Below are 17,119 nucleotides of genomic sequence, written 5' to 3' on the forward strand. Positions count from 1 at the left end.
CAGCAGAGAATTGATGATTTGGGGCAGAATAGTGACATGAAGAGAGCTGTCCTTAGGAAAGTAATTTTAGCTGTGAGAAATCAGATAAGTAACAATAGCAAGGTTCCCTGGACACCCATGAACCAATAGAAAACATAGAATATTTCAGTAACACTAGCCAAATGAGGACTGAAATGTGATGGTGGCGGTGGGGACCGAAGCCAGGAACACAGTTTTAGGAGCTATTGACTAGATGAAATAAATAAGAGGCCACAAAATGACTCTGAGTGGCACAGACAATCTCATGATGGGACTACCCTGCCAGAGATGTCCATCAAAGCCTGCTCAGCGGCTCGCACTGACTAGCCCTTTTGTTTCAACTGCCCTGGGATATGCTGCCTTTATGAATTAAGGAGCTGTCTGCATCAAAGCAGTAGACAGACACCATCGTCCTATTTTTTCACCCTGCTTGCATTCCCATTAACTCCTCTTCAGCAAAACAAACAAAAAAAATCAAGCCTTACTGGTTCTCCATACCTCCTGATAGCTACCTACCTAGATTACTTGGCAGATGCAGTTCTGCAGACTACTTTCTTATCAAGAGTTGGCAATTAGAAGAGGCCCTTGGAGAGGAGGTGGGAGTGCTCCTTAAAGTCCTCATCAGAATGGAATTGCTGACCAGGTTCATCAGGCTACGGATTTGTAGCAAGACTTGGATTCTATTGCAAGTAGGTGTGTTTTATTTTTAGATTTCCAAGGAGTGATAGCTACACTGTGTGCTACCTCTGCCTTCCTGTCCTATCATTTGACTGCTTCATGGACTTGCTGGTGGAGGGCAGACCTGTTGTGTGTTTGCCTTCTAATGAGTTGTCCTCTTGCACCTGCTCTTTTCCAAAATGCTCTGTGGGGTAGACTAACTTGTAGAGACGACCCTTCGTCATGGGATTGTTCTGTTTCCTTAGAGAAAACTGCAACGTAATGCATTAGACACGATATCTGCAGAGAAAGAAGACTTTGCTATAGAGTGTAAAGGTTTAATAGCTATTCTTTGCCTTTATGTTTTTGTTACCCTAAGCACTGGACTGATGATGATTGTGTTTATTTTTGGCAAGATGCTAGAGCCCCTAGAACTTCCCAGGAAGTTTCTATAAAAGGGGCAGCCCACTATATCTTTTCTTCTTTTTTTTTTGAGACAGAGGCTTGCTCTGTCATCCAGGCCAGAGTACAGTAGTGTGATCTCAGCTGACTGCAACGTCTGCCTCCTAGGTTCAAGTGATTCTCATGCCTCAGCCTCCCAAGTAGCTGGGATTATAGGCGCCCACCACCATGCCTGGCTAATCTTTGTATTTTTAGCAGAGATAGGGTTTCACCATGTTGGCCAGGCTGGTCTTGAACTTTTGACCTCAGGTTATCTGCCTGCCTCAACCTCGCAATGTGCTGAGATTACAGGTGTGAGCCACCATGCCCAACCCCACTATATCTTTTCTTATTTGGTAAAAATATGTGAGAGTCAGCCTGTCTTCTATAGCAGTGTATTTATTTCCAATTTGAAAACAGATTTCAGCTAATGACCATGTGAACAGGTCAGGAAATGACATTGCATCATGCATTTCAGTGGCCCCCTCTGTGAGCAGTAACTTGTTGAAGCATTGAGGATGCTGTCTTTTCTCATCTTTCTTAAATACAGGATTTAGCATCTACATAAATTAGGAACAACTTCTTAAGTTTAATGAACAAAGAGAACAAGGAGGGATTCATCATGGAAAGGTTTTTAAAATAAAAAAATACATTTCTGTTGATGTGATGATCTGGTTTATAAGACTCTTGACTGCTCTTTCAAGAAAATGATACTAAATTGAGCAATACTATTAAATAGTTAATTTCCCAAAATTATTGTCTCGTTTCACCACTCTGTCCTTTTCTAGAGCTAGAGAGAGATACCTAGCTTCCTCTGCACGTCTCTAGACAGTATCTAGTGGTGAAAGCATAAGAATGAATTTGTAATAAACTTTTCCTTCCTGATAAATAGTTCATTAAACAAGCCTGATACCACAAATGGCTATGCTAAATTGGAACACATATAAATTGAGGCATGTTTGTCTGTTGATAGGGGAGTTTTTTAATTAACAAATTGGTTAATTAATTGTAAATGATCAATAAAGTTAAATGTACTTCCTAGAAGTCAGAGAATCCTCATAGTAAGTATGTAACGTGATATTTATGCTACACTTACAGTACCAGATGCTTATTTTTTTAACATTGTGGTTTTCCAAAAAGTGTTTTTGCTTGTTTGTTTAGCTTCTTGCTTTGGCAGATAACCCTAGAACCCAGATGGTTGGTCCATTACATACAGATAAATAAAGAGCATCCTACTCAAGGAGAACAAAAAGGAGCCACACTATCCACACTAGAATCATAGCAATGAAAGGGCTTTTAGAACGTGGCCTCCTTAATGTTTCACCAGAGCCGCAGTTTACCAGCATTGTGGATCAGTGTAATCCCTTATGTCCCCTTCATCATTATGGAATAATAAGAAAACTGGTTTTCTTTCTAGACAATATATTGTTTTCACTTAAGGGTCTATGAATAGGTCTATAACCGCAAATTTTTGAAGAACAGTAGTAACTAAAAAGAGAGAGAGAAGGCCGGGCACAGTGGCTCACACCTGTAATCCTAGCACTTGGAGAGGCCAAAGCAGACGGATCACTTGAACCCAGGAGTTCAAGACAAGCCTGGGCAGCATGACAAAACCCCTGTCTCTACAAAAAATACAGATATTAGCCGGCATGGTGGTATGCGCCTGTAGTCACAGCTACTTGGGAAGTTGAGGCAGGAGAATCGCTTGAGCCTGGGAGGTGGAGGTTGCAGTGGGCCAAGATTACAGCACTGCACTTTAGCCTGGGTGACAGAGTGAGACCCTGACTCAAAAAAAAGAGAGACATACCACCTTCATTCTAAAGCATTGTGCAGCAAAGATGCTGCAGTTCCTGTATCCTGAGCACTGTCATTTGACACTTATCTTTTGAAGAAAGTTAATCTTTAAGTAAGTGAACATTTTTTGTTGATTTGTTCTGCAACCTCCCCATTTTCTAGGAACAATGCTCTCTCCTTTAGAGACCTGGTCCTCTCCCAGCGCCAACTGTGATGTTTCAGGAGGAATACCAGTGATAGCATGGGGCCTGCCAAACGCCAGAGTAGGCAAGTGACTCAGGGCAGGCCAGAGGCTTTGCAAGTGATTTTCAAATTGGGATGAGGGAAGAGGTTTTGTTCTCCAGTGGTAAAGCTGCAAGATGCTGGGCAGAAACTGTTTCTTCTTAAGCATAAAAAGCTGTGGGCTCTGTGTAAAGTCTGACCCAAAATGAGATCTAAGGAAAGGTAACAGTAGATGTCCTAATTACATTCTAATATCCTGGAAGTCAGCTGCACCCCTACCCTTTGTGAAGTTGGTTATGAATTTAGTTACAATTTAGTTATGATGCCCAATTAGTTCCTCTCCCCTGACCCCCTTAAACTACTTCAAGTTAGATTTGAAGCTAGTAGTCCTGAACTGGGGCAGTGTTTCTCTAACTTGACAATTAGCGTTCCCCGAAAACGCTAATCTGAAAGATTCATTTAGATAATACAGAGATGCCTGAAATAAAAGAGTATTTGTGGATTCGATCTATTCAGTGGCTTTAGAAGCAGATAAAAGTAGTGTCCAATACTGATTCTACCGTGTGACCTTGAATACATTATCATCTTTGCCTTTTTTTTTTTTTTTTTTTTTTTGTAACCCCCGCTGGAGTACAGTGACACAATCTTGGCTCACTGCAACCTCCACCTCCTGGGTTCAGCAATTCTCCCACCTCAACCTCTGGAGTAGCTGAGATTACAGGCGTCTGCCACCATGCCCAGCTAATTTTTTGTGTTTTAGTAGAGACGAGGTTTCACCATGTTGCCCAGGCTGGTCTCGAACTCCTGACCTCATGATCCGCCCATCTCGGCGTCCCAAAGTGCTAGGATTACAAGGGTGAGCCACTGTGCCCAGCCTAATTATCTTCTTTGACTTTTATGTCTTTATTTGCAAAACAGAAATACCACCATCAGTAGTAGGAAGAATTCATATGATGTTTCTGAGGGACCTGGCTCAGTGTTGATGCATTTTCATACTCAGCAAATGCATAGGCTCTCCTCCCTGCCACAACTCTCCCCAGTGTTGCAAAAGTAAAGAAATATATATGAAATACACAACAAATGCTGTGACTGTTAATTTCATAGGATTTTTCTTATTTTGTTATACTGGTTTTTATTTCTATCAAATGAAATAATTAAATTGTCTTTGTTATAAATGATCTTACATGTATTTGGTTATAAGTTATACCATATAGGATTTCATCTAAAAATTGTAATATGTTAAGCTAAAGCTTAAGTATCTGTTGTTGCTGTGACTGCTCATTATGAGGACTGATTATAAAGTTGTTGTGGGCAGGGACAGTCTTCAACTTGTTTTGTCTTGAAACCCCTGACAGTGCTAGGCATGAAGAAGCTGTGGATTTTTGTTTGTTTGCATACTACAGCCATGTTTCTTTAAATGGAGCTTGTAACTAGAAAGGTTTTCCAGAGCTTCTGAAATTTCAGGACCTGTTTTTCTGATAAGAGAAGTGAGAAATTGTGTAACGTTGGCCAGTCTATGAAGGACATTCCAGGATAAGTAAGTGGGAGAAGAGCTGAAAGCAGGGGCTTGGAAGAAGCAAAAGAGGAAGAACTTGCTGGAGAGAGATGGAAGACTTGAGTGGTTTGGTAGATAAAAGAATGAGGTGGTCTCTAGTGTGGGTTTTACATTTGTTTTAAAGTATGATAAAATCTGCTGCATGATCTCAAAGAAGAAAAAGGCCTGATTCAAGTGAGTAGGGAAGATAATTTCAGAAGTAACATAGGTATCTAGGATTGAAGGCAAAATAGCTGGCTACAAAAATATTAATAAGAAATTAAATGTATTTAACTAAAATGGTTACCTCCTTTCTAAAGCATTGTTATGGGGAATACAAAAAAAGAAACTGAGTAAATGAAAGCATTAGGGCACCAGAAACTCTTTTCCCTTCTCACACCAATAGTAATAGACCCCCCAGAAACCTACTAAAGATCCCCAAATGCATGGCTGGCAGACAGCTGTCTATGTAAAAGAGAATTGCAGGACACTAATCTTAACCTCCACAACTAAAAATGTTCTGTGGAAAGAGCAAGCTAATGTGCAAATAAATTTAAAAGTAAAGGAAGGGGGGTAAGTACGTGGCTGTCTGCATGACTTCCCACAGAAGAGGCTCTGTCAAAGAGCCTGGGGAAAAGGGACAGCTCTGATAGGTACCCCAAATCTTACATGTCCTCCAGGCTTCAGCTGGCTTTGTTCATTTCCTTCTTTTTTTTTTTTTTTTTTTTTTTTTTGAGACAGGGTCTGTCACCCACTCTGCAGTGCAGTGATGTGATCTCAGCTCACTGCAGCCTCAACCTCCCAGACTCAAGCAATCCTCCCCACTCAGCCTCCTGAGTACCTGGGACTAAAGGTGTGCACCACCAAACCCAGCTACTGTTTGATTTTTAATAGAGATGGGGTCTTGCTATATTGTTCAGGCTGGTCTCAAATTCCTGGACTCAAGTGATCCTCCTGCCTTGGCCTCCCAAAGTGCTGAGATTACAGGTGTGAGCCACTGTACCCAGCTTACTCGTTCATCTTTAAAACTTTACAGTTTTAAGTAGAAATTTTGTCTACCCAACATCAATACTGTACTTTGACATCCTGGGTTAGAGACTCCCATCCAGACGTTGTTTACCCCTGGATCTAAGTCAATTTGAAAAGTCAAAATGAGTCATAACACTCAATGTTGATTTTAAGCCCATTGTTGAACTTTTTTTTTTTAAGTCAACAGTCTGGTTTATATAATAGATAATTTGCTCATTGAACATATGTATTTTGTTAGGCTAAGATTAGGAACCTAGAAGATCTTTGAAATGAAGATTAGATTTTAAAGTTATCCTGATAAGCTCTCAAGCCAGATGGCTTACATTCAGAGAGCCATTTAGGACACAGAGTTCTAATCATATGAGGGGGAAAGAACAAATAATGTATTTAAAACTATACTCAAAAGCTATACTCTGCAACTGTTATTGTCTTATCTTCTTATAGAAACAACAGCAACAATGATCTAACATCAAGCTGTTGGCTTTTTTAAATAGAGTAAACAAACATCCTTAAGTGTTTTCCTGAAAGTATGGCCGCCAAAGATAGTAGACTGATGATTGAGAACACACACTCAGAGCCACACTGCCTCGGTTCAAATCCTCTTTCTCCTGTGATTTGGCTTTGTGGCATCAAAAACATTACTTCTCTCCATGCCTCGGTTATTTTTTTTGTTTTTTTGTTGTTGTTGTTGTTGCTGTTTTGTTTTTTTTTAATCTGTAAAATAAAGATAATGGTATCTACTTCATTGGCTTGCTGTAAGGTTAAATGAGTGAGTCCATGGAAGTGTTCAAGCTTAGTCTGCCATGCGCTAAGCACTCAATAAATATTGCTATTATTAGTAAAGACACTCTCCACTCTGCTGATTCTATTACTAAGTAATAGATGGTAGAAGGAAAAAAAAAAAGACACAGACCAAGTAGTAGACATTAACAGAGTTAAGTAGAAAAGAATATACCACTGTTCCCAATGAACGGGGAAAAGTCTGCTATCATTGCAAATGCCACAAATACATTGACCAGATATAACAACGAATAATGTCATTGTCCCATTTTTGGAGAATAGTCTCACCACACCTAAATATAATAGAAAGATTACTTCTTACCCACTCGCCACTCCTGTTACATTCCACAACATGGCACTGACTCATGAGCAATACATATTTACGGAGTTCCTACTCTGTGCCTCATACTATGCCAGATACTTGAAATATAACGGTAAAAATATCACAGATTTCTCACAGTATAGTAGAGAAGATAATCTACACTGGTCTAAGACGTTTTCTTTACTCTCGTTTTTGAGGAGTGGTGATGGTACCAATGTTGGAAAGTTGTGGAACTTTGGATCTACTCAAACTGTTTTCACAGGTTTTCTACTGAAGTCTCAAACTTCTGTACCATCGTTCCCCTCCTTCCCTCCCCCTCCCTCTCGTGTGTGTGTGTGTGTGTGTGTGTGTGTGTGTGTGTGTGTATGCGCGTGCAAGCTCATATAACACTTCCCTTCTCAGTTTGCTTTCTTAATAATAACAAAAATAATACAGGCTCACTTTAGACATTTGACTCCTTTTTTACATTAAGCATCTCTTCCTCTTAAAATCTGGAAAAATTAAACTGAAAAGGTTGGAGAAGTGTTGGAAAGTATAATCAAGCAGGAAAAACTGCCCGTAATTCTACTTATCTTAACATTTGAGGATATTCCCTTCAGACGCTTTATTTTATGCTTATTATGTAGTTGAGTGTGCTGTGTGTACATATAAATAATTTCATAGGACTATTGTGAAGATAGAATAAAGTATTTAAAGCTCTAAAGTGTGTGATAAATATCAACCATTCAATAATTGTTAGCTATCATAATTATCTTTGTTACTTTCTATATGCTGAGCATTTTTCCAAGTAATCAAAAAGTCATCATAAGCATTATTATTTAATGACAGCATACTATCCTGTAATTATGGATATGCCATAGTTTACTTTTCCTTTCCTTGTATTTAAACACTTAGGATAATTTCAGAATTAGCCTATCATAAATAACACTTCCCTGAAAAATTTGTTAACATAAATTTGTCTGTGCATTTCTAATTAGTTTTTGGAATTGATTCTTAGAACGAGAAGTACTGAGCCAAAGTGCTTGAATGTTTTCTAAGATCTTTGATGGACATATTGCCAAATCGCTTTCTAAAAATTTGGCTTACCTTTTTACTTTCACTCTTGGCTAGTAATAAATTAAGGACATATGCCAGAAAAGCCTCTTGACTCTTAAGGATTGCCTTTTTAAAAAGATCATTATTTTTCCCAGAGGAAGTGGTTTATAATTTTTTTTTCCCCTGAGACAGGATCTCACTCTGTCACTCAGGCTGGAGTGCAGTGGTGTGATGAGTTCCTGGGATCAAGCAATCTCACCTCAGCCTCCTGCGTAGCTGAGATGACAGGCATGTGCCACCATATGCAGCTAATTTAAAAAATTTTTTTTAGAGATAGGGTCTTGCTATGTTGCCCAGGCTGGTTTCAAACTCCTGGGCTCAAGCAACCCTCCTGCCTTGGCCTCCCAGAATGCTGGGATTATAGGCATGAGCCACTGTGTACAGCCTATGATTTTTTTTTTTTTTTTTTTTTTTTTTGAGACAGAGTCTTGCTGTGTCACCAGACTGGAGTGCAGTGGTACAATCTCAGCTCACTGCAACCTCCGCCTCCCGGATTCAAGCCATTCTCCTGCCTCAGCCTCCTGTGTAGCTGGGAGTACAGGTGCATGCTACCACGCCCAGCTAATTTTTATATTTTTAGTAGAGATGGGGTTTCACCGTGTTGGCCAGGATGGTCTCCATCTCTTAACCTTGTGATCTGCCCGTCTCGGTCTCCCAAAGTGCTGGGATTACAGGTGTGAGCCACCGTGCCCGGCCAATTTTTAATTAACTTTCTCTTGAATCATTTGTCTTTCTTCTTTTTTTTTTTTTTTTTTTGAGACGGAGTTTCGCTCTTTTTCCCCAGGCTGGAGTGCAATGGCGCGATCTCGGCTCACCGCAACCTCCGCCTCCTGGGTTCAGGCAATTCTCCTACCTCAGCCTCCTGAGTAGCTGGGACTACAGGCACGCGCCACCATGCCCAGCTAATTTTTTGTAGTTTTAGTAGAGACGGGGTTTCACCATGTTGACCAGGATGGTCTTGATCTCTTGACCTCGTGATCCACCTGCCTTGGCCTCCCAAAGTGCTGGGATTACAGGCTTGAGCCACCGCGCCCGGCGTGTTTCTTCTTTTTAAACACATATTTTTACTTTGCCCGTTTATGTAAATTGAAATCCCTGCAGTTTTCTTGTAAAGTAGTGTGACTCCTTTATGTATGAAGGTATTTAATTTTTGCTGTGTCACATTTGTTCAGGTAGTTCCTTAAATTTTTTTTTCTTTCTTTTCTGATGGCTTTAACAATTGAGATTAATTGGTGTTTTTCTAATTTTTTCCATTGCTTTTGAGCGAAGAAAATCCTCTCTATTCATAAATCTATATCTTTTCTCTTAATTTATGTTGTTAAACATTTATATTTAACTCTTCTTTTTACTTTAAGAAACAGGGTTTTGCTGTGTTACCCATGCTGGCCTCAAAAACCTGGGGTCAAATGATCCTCCCACCTCAGCCTCCTGCATAACTATAACTAAGGTTGTGGGTGTGTTCCATCATGCCTGGCTTATATTTAACTCTTTAACAACCTAGAAATATATTTTTCTTTATGGGATGAGGTGATCTCAGTATTTTCCCATGCATATAGCAGTTTTTCTTCTATTAAGTATTTACTACATTATATTATAATTATTTTTCTAAATTTTTCTTCTTTCTAAGACTTAAGTTTTCATCTTTTTAATTTTTATTCCCAGAAGGTATCACAGTGCCTGTCACATCATAGGCAAATATTTGATAAATGAAAGAAATATACAGTTATATATAATCTGTTCTGAATTTTTTTTTTTTTTTTTGAGACTGAGTCTCTCTGTCACCCAGCTGGAGTACAGCAGTAGCATAATCTTGGCTCACTGGAATCTCTGCCTCCTGGGTTTAAGCCGTTCTCCTGCCTCAGCCTCCCAAGTAGCTGGGATTACAGGCACTTGCCACCATGCCTGGCTATTTTTGTATTTTTAGTAGAGACAGGGTTTCACTATGTTGACCAGGATGGTCTTGATCTCCTGACCTCATGATCTACCAGCTTGGCCTCCAAAAGTGCTGGGATTACAGGTGCAAGCAACCATACCCAGCCTGTCCTGAAAAAAAATTTTTTTTTTTTTTAAGAACGGGGTCTCGCTGTATTGCCCAGGCAGGCCTTGAACTCCTGGGCTCAAGCTATCCTCCCTCCTCTGCCTCACTAAGAGCTGGGATTACAGGCGTGAGCCACAGCGCCTGGCCTGAAATATTTTTAAACGTACAAGTCATTCACCATCTATTCTTACAGATGATTTAAAAACCCTTAAGAGAGATATTGTAGAAATTTTAATTTCTAGTTAGTCTATATTTTCAGAGCATCACCAGAATGAATTGGAGTGGTTTGGCCACAAGGGAACTGCGTGAAAATAATTTCTACCTGTAAGCTCAGTTTGTGTTTTGTAGTAGGAGATGTGTCTCCCCGATAACCACACCTCTGTTCCTGTTATCTAAGCCACCCTCTTACTGCACAGTTCCCCAAACCTCTCCTACCCCACCTAAAAACAATAAATATAAACGTATGTTTTTGGCCAGGCATGGTGGCTCACGCCTATAATCCCAGCACTTTGGGAGGCCATGGCAGATGGATCACCTGAGGTCAGGAGTTCAAGACCAGCCTGGCCAACATGGCATGAAACCCCATCTCTCCAAAAAATAGGAAAACTAGCTGGGCATGATGGTGGGTGCCTGTAATCCCAGACACTCAGGAGGCTGAGGCAGGAGAATCACTTAAACCTGGGAGCGGAGGTTGCAGTGAGCCAAGATGGTGCCATTGCACTTCAGCTTGGGTGACAGAGCAAGAGATGCCATCCCAAAAAAATAAATAAATGCACATGTTTAGTGTTCAGAATACTGAAATGAACACTGTTTAAGTAATGACACTCATATGTGTTCAGACTTGACATTTCATCTGAGTTCTGTTCTCCTATTTTCAACTGCTCTCTAGACATCCACTTACCTGTACTTATCAATGGTACTTCAAACCCAACAATTTCAGAACTAAAATCCTATTCACTCTTATCTTGCTGCTTATTCTGTCTACCCATCCCTCCTCCTTTCCAACCTCAGATCATGTTTCCTACTCTGTGTTTTCTAGTTTGGATATTTTACCACCCAGTAGCCAAGATAAAAATCTCTTATTCTCTACTCCCTAACCCTGTGTACTTAACCAATCACCCTCTCTTACTGATTGTGTCTTCACAATATCTTTCCTTTTCTCTCTCCCCTATCTTCACTACCACTGTCCATCCTAACACCCACTGATCTGGACAACTGCCATAACCTCTTACCTGGGTGGCCTCCCAGCTTCCATTCCCCCACTTCCAACTATATCCTACTTGACTGATTTTTATATAGGGAATAGATTCCCCTCACCCCTAGAAATTCAGAGTCACTGAACTGAGGGTTGGGCTTGGGTATCTTATCTTACAGATGATTCCCTGCACACTCCTGATAAAAGACCAACGTCTGCAAGATTCCGGAGTGAGTTTTTAAAATGATGTGATAGTCACATTGGTTTTTGTCTAATATTCGGTGCTTCCCCTTTGCAATGTAAAGTTCACATCTCTTACCTTGTGATAGGACAAGCTGCTTTCACATCCTGGCTGTCCTCTACCTTTCCAGATGTGTTTCCAGCTCCTCCCTTTCAGGTGTCTTTGAGTCAAATAAATACGTTAAACCTGATTTGACATGTATTTTTGGATTTTTATGCCATTTTACATACCATTTCTATCTAGGGTTCCCTTAATGCCTTTTCAGTATCTGGAAAACTCTTCTCAATAGTGCCTCCTCTCTGAGGCCTTCCTTGACTATTCTTGACACTCGCTCCTCCAGGCAGAAGTACCTGATCTTTGTCTGTGACTCTCAGCACTTGGCCTATCAGTCGTCCCTCAGTATCCATGGAGGTTGGTGCCAGGAGCCCCCACAGATATGGAAACCCAAGGATGCTCAAGTCCCTGAAATAAAACGGCATAATATTCGCATATAACCTATGTGCATCTTCCCATACACATCAGGTCATCTCTAGAGTACTTGTAATACCTAATACAATGCCCACACATCACTTCTTCACAAGGATTCAGTGTAGTACTCAGCACATGGTGAATTCAAGTTTTGCTTTTTGGAACTTTGTGGAACTTTTTTTTCTGAATAGTTTTCATCTGCAGTTGGTTGAACCCACAGACATGGAGGGCCAACCTTACTTCATTGCTGCACTCATTACCTGGCATTGTGATGATTTGTTTGCATATTTGTCTCCATCTATATACAGTTAGGTCATTGAAATAAAGATAGTCTTACTTTTATCAGTAGGTACCCAGTAACAGTGACTCTTTCCCTTTGATTAAGAAGTACCAAATTCTTGGCTGGGTGCGGTGGGTCACGCCTGTAATCCCAGCACTTTGGGAGGCTGAGGTGGGCAGATCACAAGGTCAAGAGATCGAGACCATCCTGGCCAATGTTATGAAACCTCGTCTCTACTAAAAATAGAAAAATTAGCCAGGCGTGGTGGCACACACCTGTAGTCCCAGCTACTTGGGAGGCTGAGGAAGCAGAATTGCTTGAACCCAGGAGGCAGAGGTTGCAGTGAGCCAAGAGCCAAGATCACGCCACTGCATTCCAGCCTGGTGACTGAGACTTCATCTCAAAACAAACAAACAAAAAAGAAGTACCAGATTCTTGCCAAGTATTTTAAAAACCACCTCTACTAACTAGCAAATACCTTCTACCTATATCATCATCATCTTCTGTCCCATCAAAAAAAAAATGGTATGTCTTGTTAACAAAGAAGGAACCTCCCAAATTTCTGGACCAAGTGGTGGATGGTGGCCATTTTGGTATCATGAAACTCATTAGTGCCTATACCTTGCTGAGATCTGTACCAAAGGTAAATACAGAACATCTGGTGACATGCTCAAGGTATTCAGCTAGTTTTAAATGTTAAAAATCAACAAAACCAGTCTCATTAAGTTGTGCCAATTCTGTTTTTTTAAGTTTCTATAATTTGTAGCATTAATGTCTGCTCTACACCTGGAAATACTCTTTTCAGTTATGTCTTTCAAGAACCATGAAGGTTTTGTATGTTTGTTTGAACCAGAAGTCATTTTTAGTAGTTTGTTCTTTTTTTTTTTTTTTTTTTTTTTTTTGAGATAGGGTCTTGCTCTGTTGCCCAAAGCTGGAGTGCAGTGGTGTGATCACAGTTCACTGCAGCCTTCACCTCCCAGGCTCAAAGGGTCCTCCCACCTCTGCTTCCTGAGTAGCTAGGACTGCAGCACATGCCACCATGCCAGACTGATTTTTATTTTTTATTTTTTTGAGACAGGATCTCACTCTGTCACCCAGCCCGGAGTGCAGTGGCACAATCTCAGTTTACTGCAGCCTTGACTTCCCTGGGCTCAGGTGATCCTCCCACCTCAGCCTCCTGAGTAGCTGGGACTATGGGTGTGCACAACCATGCCAAGCTAATTTTTGTATTTTTTTGTAGAGGTGGAGTTTCACTATGATAGCCAGGCTCGTCTCGAACTCCCGGGCTCAAGCCATCCACCTGCCTTGGCCTCCCAAAGTGCTGGTTTTACAGATTTAAGCCACTGCACCCAGCCAGCAGGCTAAATTTTTTTTAAAAGTTTGGGGAGACAATGTCTCACTATATTCCCAAGGCCATGTTGCACTTTTTAAGAATACATCCGAGCTGTTGGCTTTCATGGTGAGTTGTGGTCAAGACCTTTAAGTTTGCAAGTGCTTCTTTCATTTTAAACTGCAGACATATATACCTGTCTCTCTAGGAAACATGTTAGGAGTTCAGAAAGACTATGACATTTGGGGGTCAGTTATGATTCCTTTATAGTTTATGATATAACCATTACTGTCTGGTTTTGAATATTAGAGAAGAGGCTTTGATATTTGTGCTATAATTGCTGAACATGATATATACCGAGAGATATTGATGATGATAAAAGATGTTTGTGGTATCAGACCAAACAAGTTGTAACAAATCATGAAATTTTATTGCATGGATTTATGTTCTAGGAATTAGAATTTTTTATTCTCATTTTTTCTCTGAAAATACCAGAAGGGAAATTGAATGCAGTTATATCTTTAATATTGAAATATAGCAGGTGGCTGGGCATGGTGGCTCACACCTATAATCCTAGCACTTTGGGAGGTTGAGCCGGGAGGCTCACTTGAACTCAGAATTTCAAGATCAGCCTGGGCAACATAGTGAGACTTTGTCTCTATTATTTGTTAAAATTTAAAAATATATATATAGCAAGTAACTGTATTCTGTAAGCAACATGAAATGTCTTTATCTTCTTTTGGAAATAGACTGCTAATAATATTACATTAAAGAAGAAAAGCCCATTCTGTTTCCAGGACCAGAAAGCTGTTGTACTGGATTTGATTCGTTCATAGGGATCGTCTCTTTGTTTCAGTTGGACAATTGACATAAAAGAACCTGCAAAAATATGAATTTAAGACTGAATGTAAGCTAATCTCTGTGTTCACTTCCATCATTAATCAACCTAAAACAATTGATTAATTGATTATAACTCAGCACAGCCACTAGCATTAATAGGCTTGGAAGTTTGGGGCACCATTGGATATCTATCTGAAGACAGGTAGTCAGATAAATAACTTGGAATTGTCTTCTAGCCCAGAGAGGCGTATTTCAATTCTAAATGTCTTTCTTAGAGACGTGTCACACAAAGAGAGGAATGTAGAACCATAAGCATAGTACTATGGCTTAAAAATCAAGAGCCCTAAATCTGTTCTCTGCAAATTACTTTCCATCTCGGATCCTCTCCTTTAAATGAAAAAAGTCATTTTTAAAAATCCCTACATAGAAATGCAATTGATTTAAGAAGAAAAAAAAGGAGTGCAAAGATAGATGGAGAGAGGAAGAGATCCTTCTTTAACCTCTAGGTTCCTTGGCTCTCCCCGAAATATTTCCCCTTGAGCTTTTATTTGAAAGTACTGTGAAACCTGCATAACAAAAAGCTGTGATCCCTTAATATTCACCAAGAATTACTGAGTATAAACTCTCCAAAAACGGTTTACACAATTAACTGTCCTTAAACGGAGGGAGAAACCAGAAGGTAGTTAGTTCCCAAGCACCTAAATATGAGAGAAGGACTTTCAGCTTCACTTTTATGCTTTTGATGGACAAATCTGAGAAGTATAATCATGCATAACTTAACAGTGGGGGATACATTCTGAGAAATGCGTTTTTAGGAAATTTTGTGTTAATATCTTAGAGTGTACTTACACATACCTAGATGGTTTATCCTGCTGCATACCTAGGCTACACCATACAGCCTAGGTATGAGGCAGGCAAAACGACCTAGGTTTGTGTAAGTATACTCTATACATGCATGTAGCCTCCTCGGCTACAAACCTGTAGACATGTGACTGTACTGAATACTAGAGGCAGCTGTTATACAAGGGTATTTGTGTATCTAAACATAGAAAAGGTATAACAAAAATACAGTATTATAATCTGTTATAATAATATGTGGTTTGTCATTGACCTAAACATCATTATGCGGCACATGACTGCACTTCTTCCAGTTTAAAAGAGGAAGTGAGAGATTTTCCACAAGTATTTAGCAATAGTCATGTGGTTCCTGATGAAAGACAGAAATGTTTTGTAGCTGAACCTGGTAGGGAGGGAGAGGGCTTGAGGAATAGCTGGAAGGCAAGATACTAGGCGCCTTTTGAGAAGCTTGAATTCATTCCTTTAGGACTTTCACAAGAAGGAGAAATGGACAGACCTGAGTCCAGAAAACCTGCAACTAAAGACAAATTACCAAAAGTGCTAACCTTCAAGTTTAAATTTGGATTAGTGGTTATAAAAGACATCATTCTAATTAGACTATAGGTGTGAAATTTGGATTTGTTGTTAAGATTCTAGTAGATAATTAATAAAAGTTTCTTCCAGAGTCTTATTTTTGAATGAGATATTTAACAGTTTGTTTTGGTTAAAAGTTTACAAACTAAGTCTGAGGGAAAGCAGTGAGCTATAACCAAATCTCAGGAACAGCATGCACCTCGATGCTGTGACCTTTGTCATATGCAATGAATGCCAGACACCTAGGCATCTTGTACCTAAAATGTAGAGAAATTCACTAAGTGGCAGAATTTAAATTTTTATGTGCTAAAACTACAAAGCAAAAGCCACCGAAGTTACGCCCTGTAGTGGTGTGTTTATAATCAGCTGCTTCTGGCACCCACAGCTCAGTGGTCCTGTGGCTTTGTGAGCGGGAACCTCCTTTGCTGAATTTACTTAGGCCTGGAGTATCGATTTCCACTCCACTCCCCATGGGTCCCACTGTGCTTATCGCAAATGATGGTTGGTCCCTTTGGTCTTATCACCCTTATCGGCGTTTCCCTTGTTTCCCCTAGTTGGTAATTATTAATAATAAGGTAAATGTCTTTTCTTTCAGTCCTCCTCGCCCCCTGACTAATATGAATGACACCGTGGTTAGCCACATGTCCTCTGGAGGGCCCACTCCCACCAAGAGGTATGTATGTCTTGTGCCTTCGACTTCAGTATTGGCCTCTGCTACTGATTTGCAATGCATTCGTCAGAAATGAGGCCTGAGAAGCACATTGTTCCACAGGGCAGAAAGGACTGGTTTGCTTTCTCTTCCTTTGCCCGTCTTTTAGTCTTAATTTCTACTTTTTATTTTCCTTTTTTTCCCTCACTCACTCACAAATATAGCAATTGAAGTTTGACTTTCAGTGGTGCCTCAGGTGGAAACTTCATTTGTGACAAGAAGTGATGACAGTGTCAGAGGCGATTAGGCATGTTTCAGATCTGTTTTTTAACCTTAAACAATATTTTGATAGTCATGAGTTTCAACTGTTTTTTTGCCTTTGAATTCTTTAAGTGTCAAAGATCATTTTTGCTCTTCGATTAGACTATATAAATTGAATGAATCCCTTATAAAATTTAATCCTAAATCATTCTGTGTACGATTTATAAATATTTAAGTTGAAAAGCCTGAGTTGTCTCTTTCAGTTATGCAAGGAGTTTGCTTTAGGGTCCTTCAAGGAATGAGCACTGTGTACTTCTTTCTCCTCTTTATTTAATTTGCTCTTCTCCCAAATTCTCTCAGGCAGGACTTAAAAGAGCTATATAAAATGGCTTTCTATTTGGTATAAGCTGTTCCATGACCAGAGCAATGCAAAAACTCCCTCAAGGGCACGGCCATTAAGGAATTCTTTCTAACAGTCATCACTCAAAAACAAG

The 17,119-nt window shown here is 39.9% G+C and overlaps 1 protein-coding gene across 25 annotated transcripts in view; it reads left to right on the forward strand.

Moving 5' to 3' along the window:
* The window catches only part of DTNB (dystrobrevin beta), a 302,922-nt gene that overhangs the window by 186,247 nt on the left and 99,556 nt on the right, over window positions 1–17,119 (forward strand). For 24 of the 25 annotated variants that reach the window (XM_032293916.1, XM_032293926.1, XM_032293912.1 and 21 more), the window contains exon 10: window positions 16,311–16,388. The exons of the other annotated variant lie outside the window; for it this stretch is intronic. In XM_032293916.1, coding sequence (XP_032149807.1) covers window positions 16,311–16,388 — 78 coding nt within the window. The remainder of the gene's footprint in view (window positions 1–16,310; window positions 16,389–17,119) is intronic. 25 annotated transcript variants of the gene reach the window in all.

This window comes from Sapajus apella, unplaced genomic scaffold (assembly GCF_009761245.1).
Source record: "Sapajus apella isolate SASKATOON/1434 unplaced genomic scaffold, GSC_monkey_1.0 scaffold31, whole genome shotgun sequence".
NCBI classification, from domain to species: domain Eukaryota; kingdom Metazoa; phylum Chordata; class Mammalia; order Primates; family Cebidae; genus Sapajus; species Sapajus apella.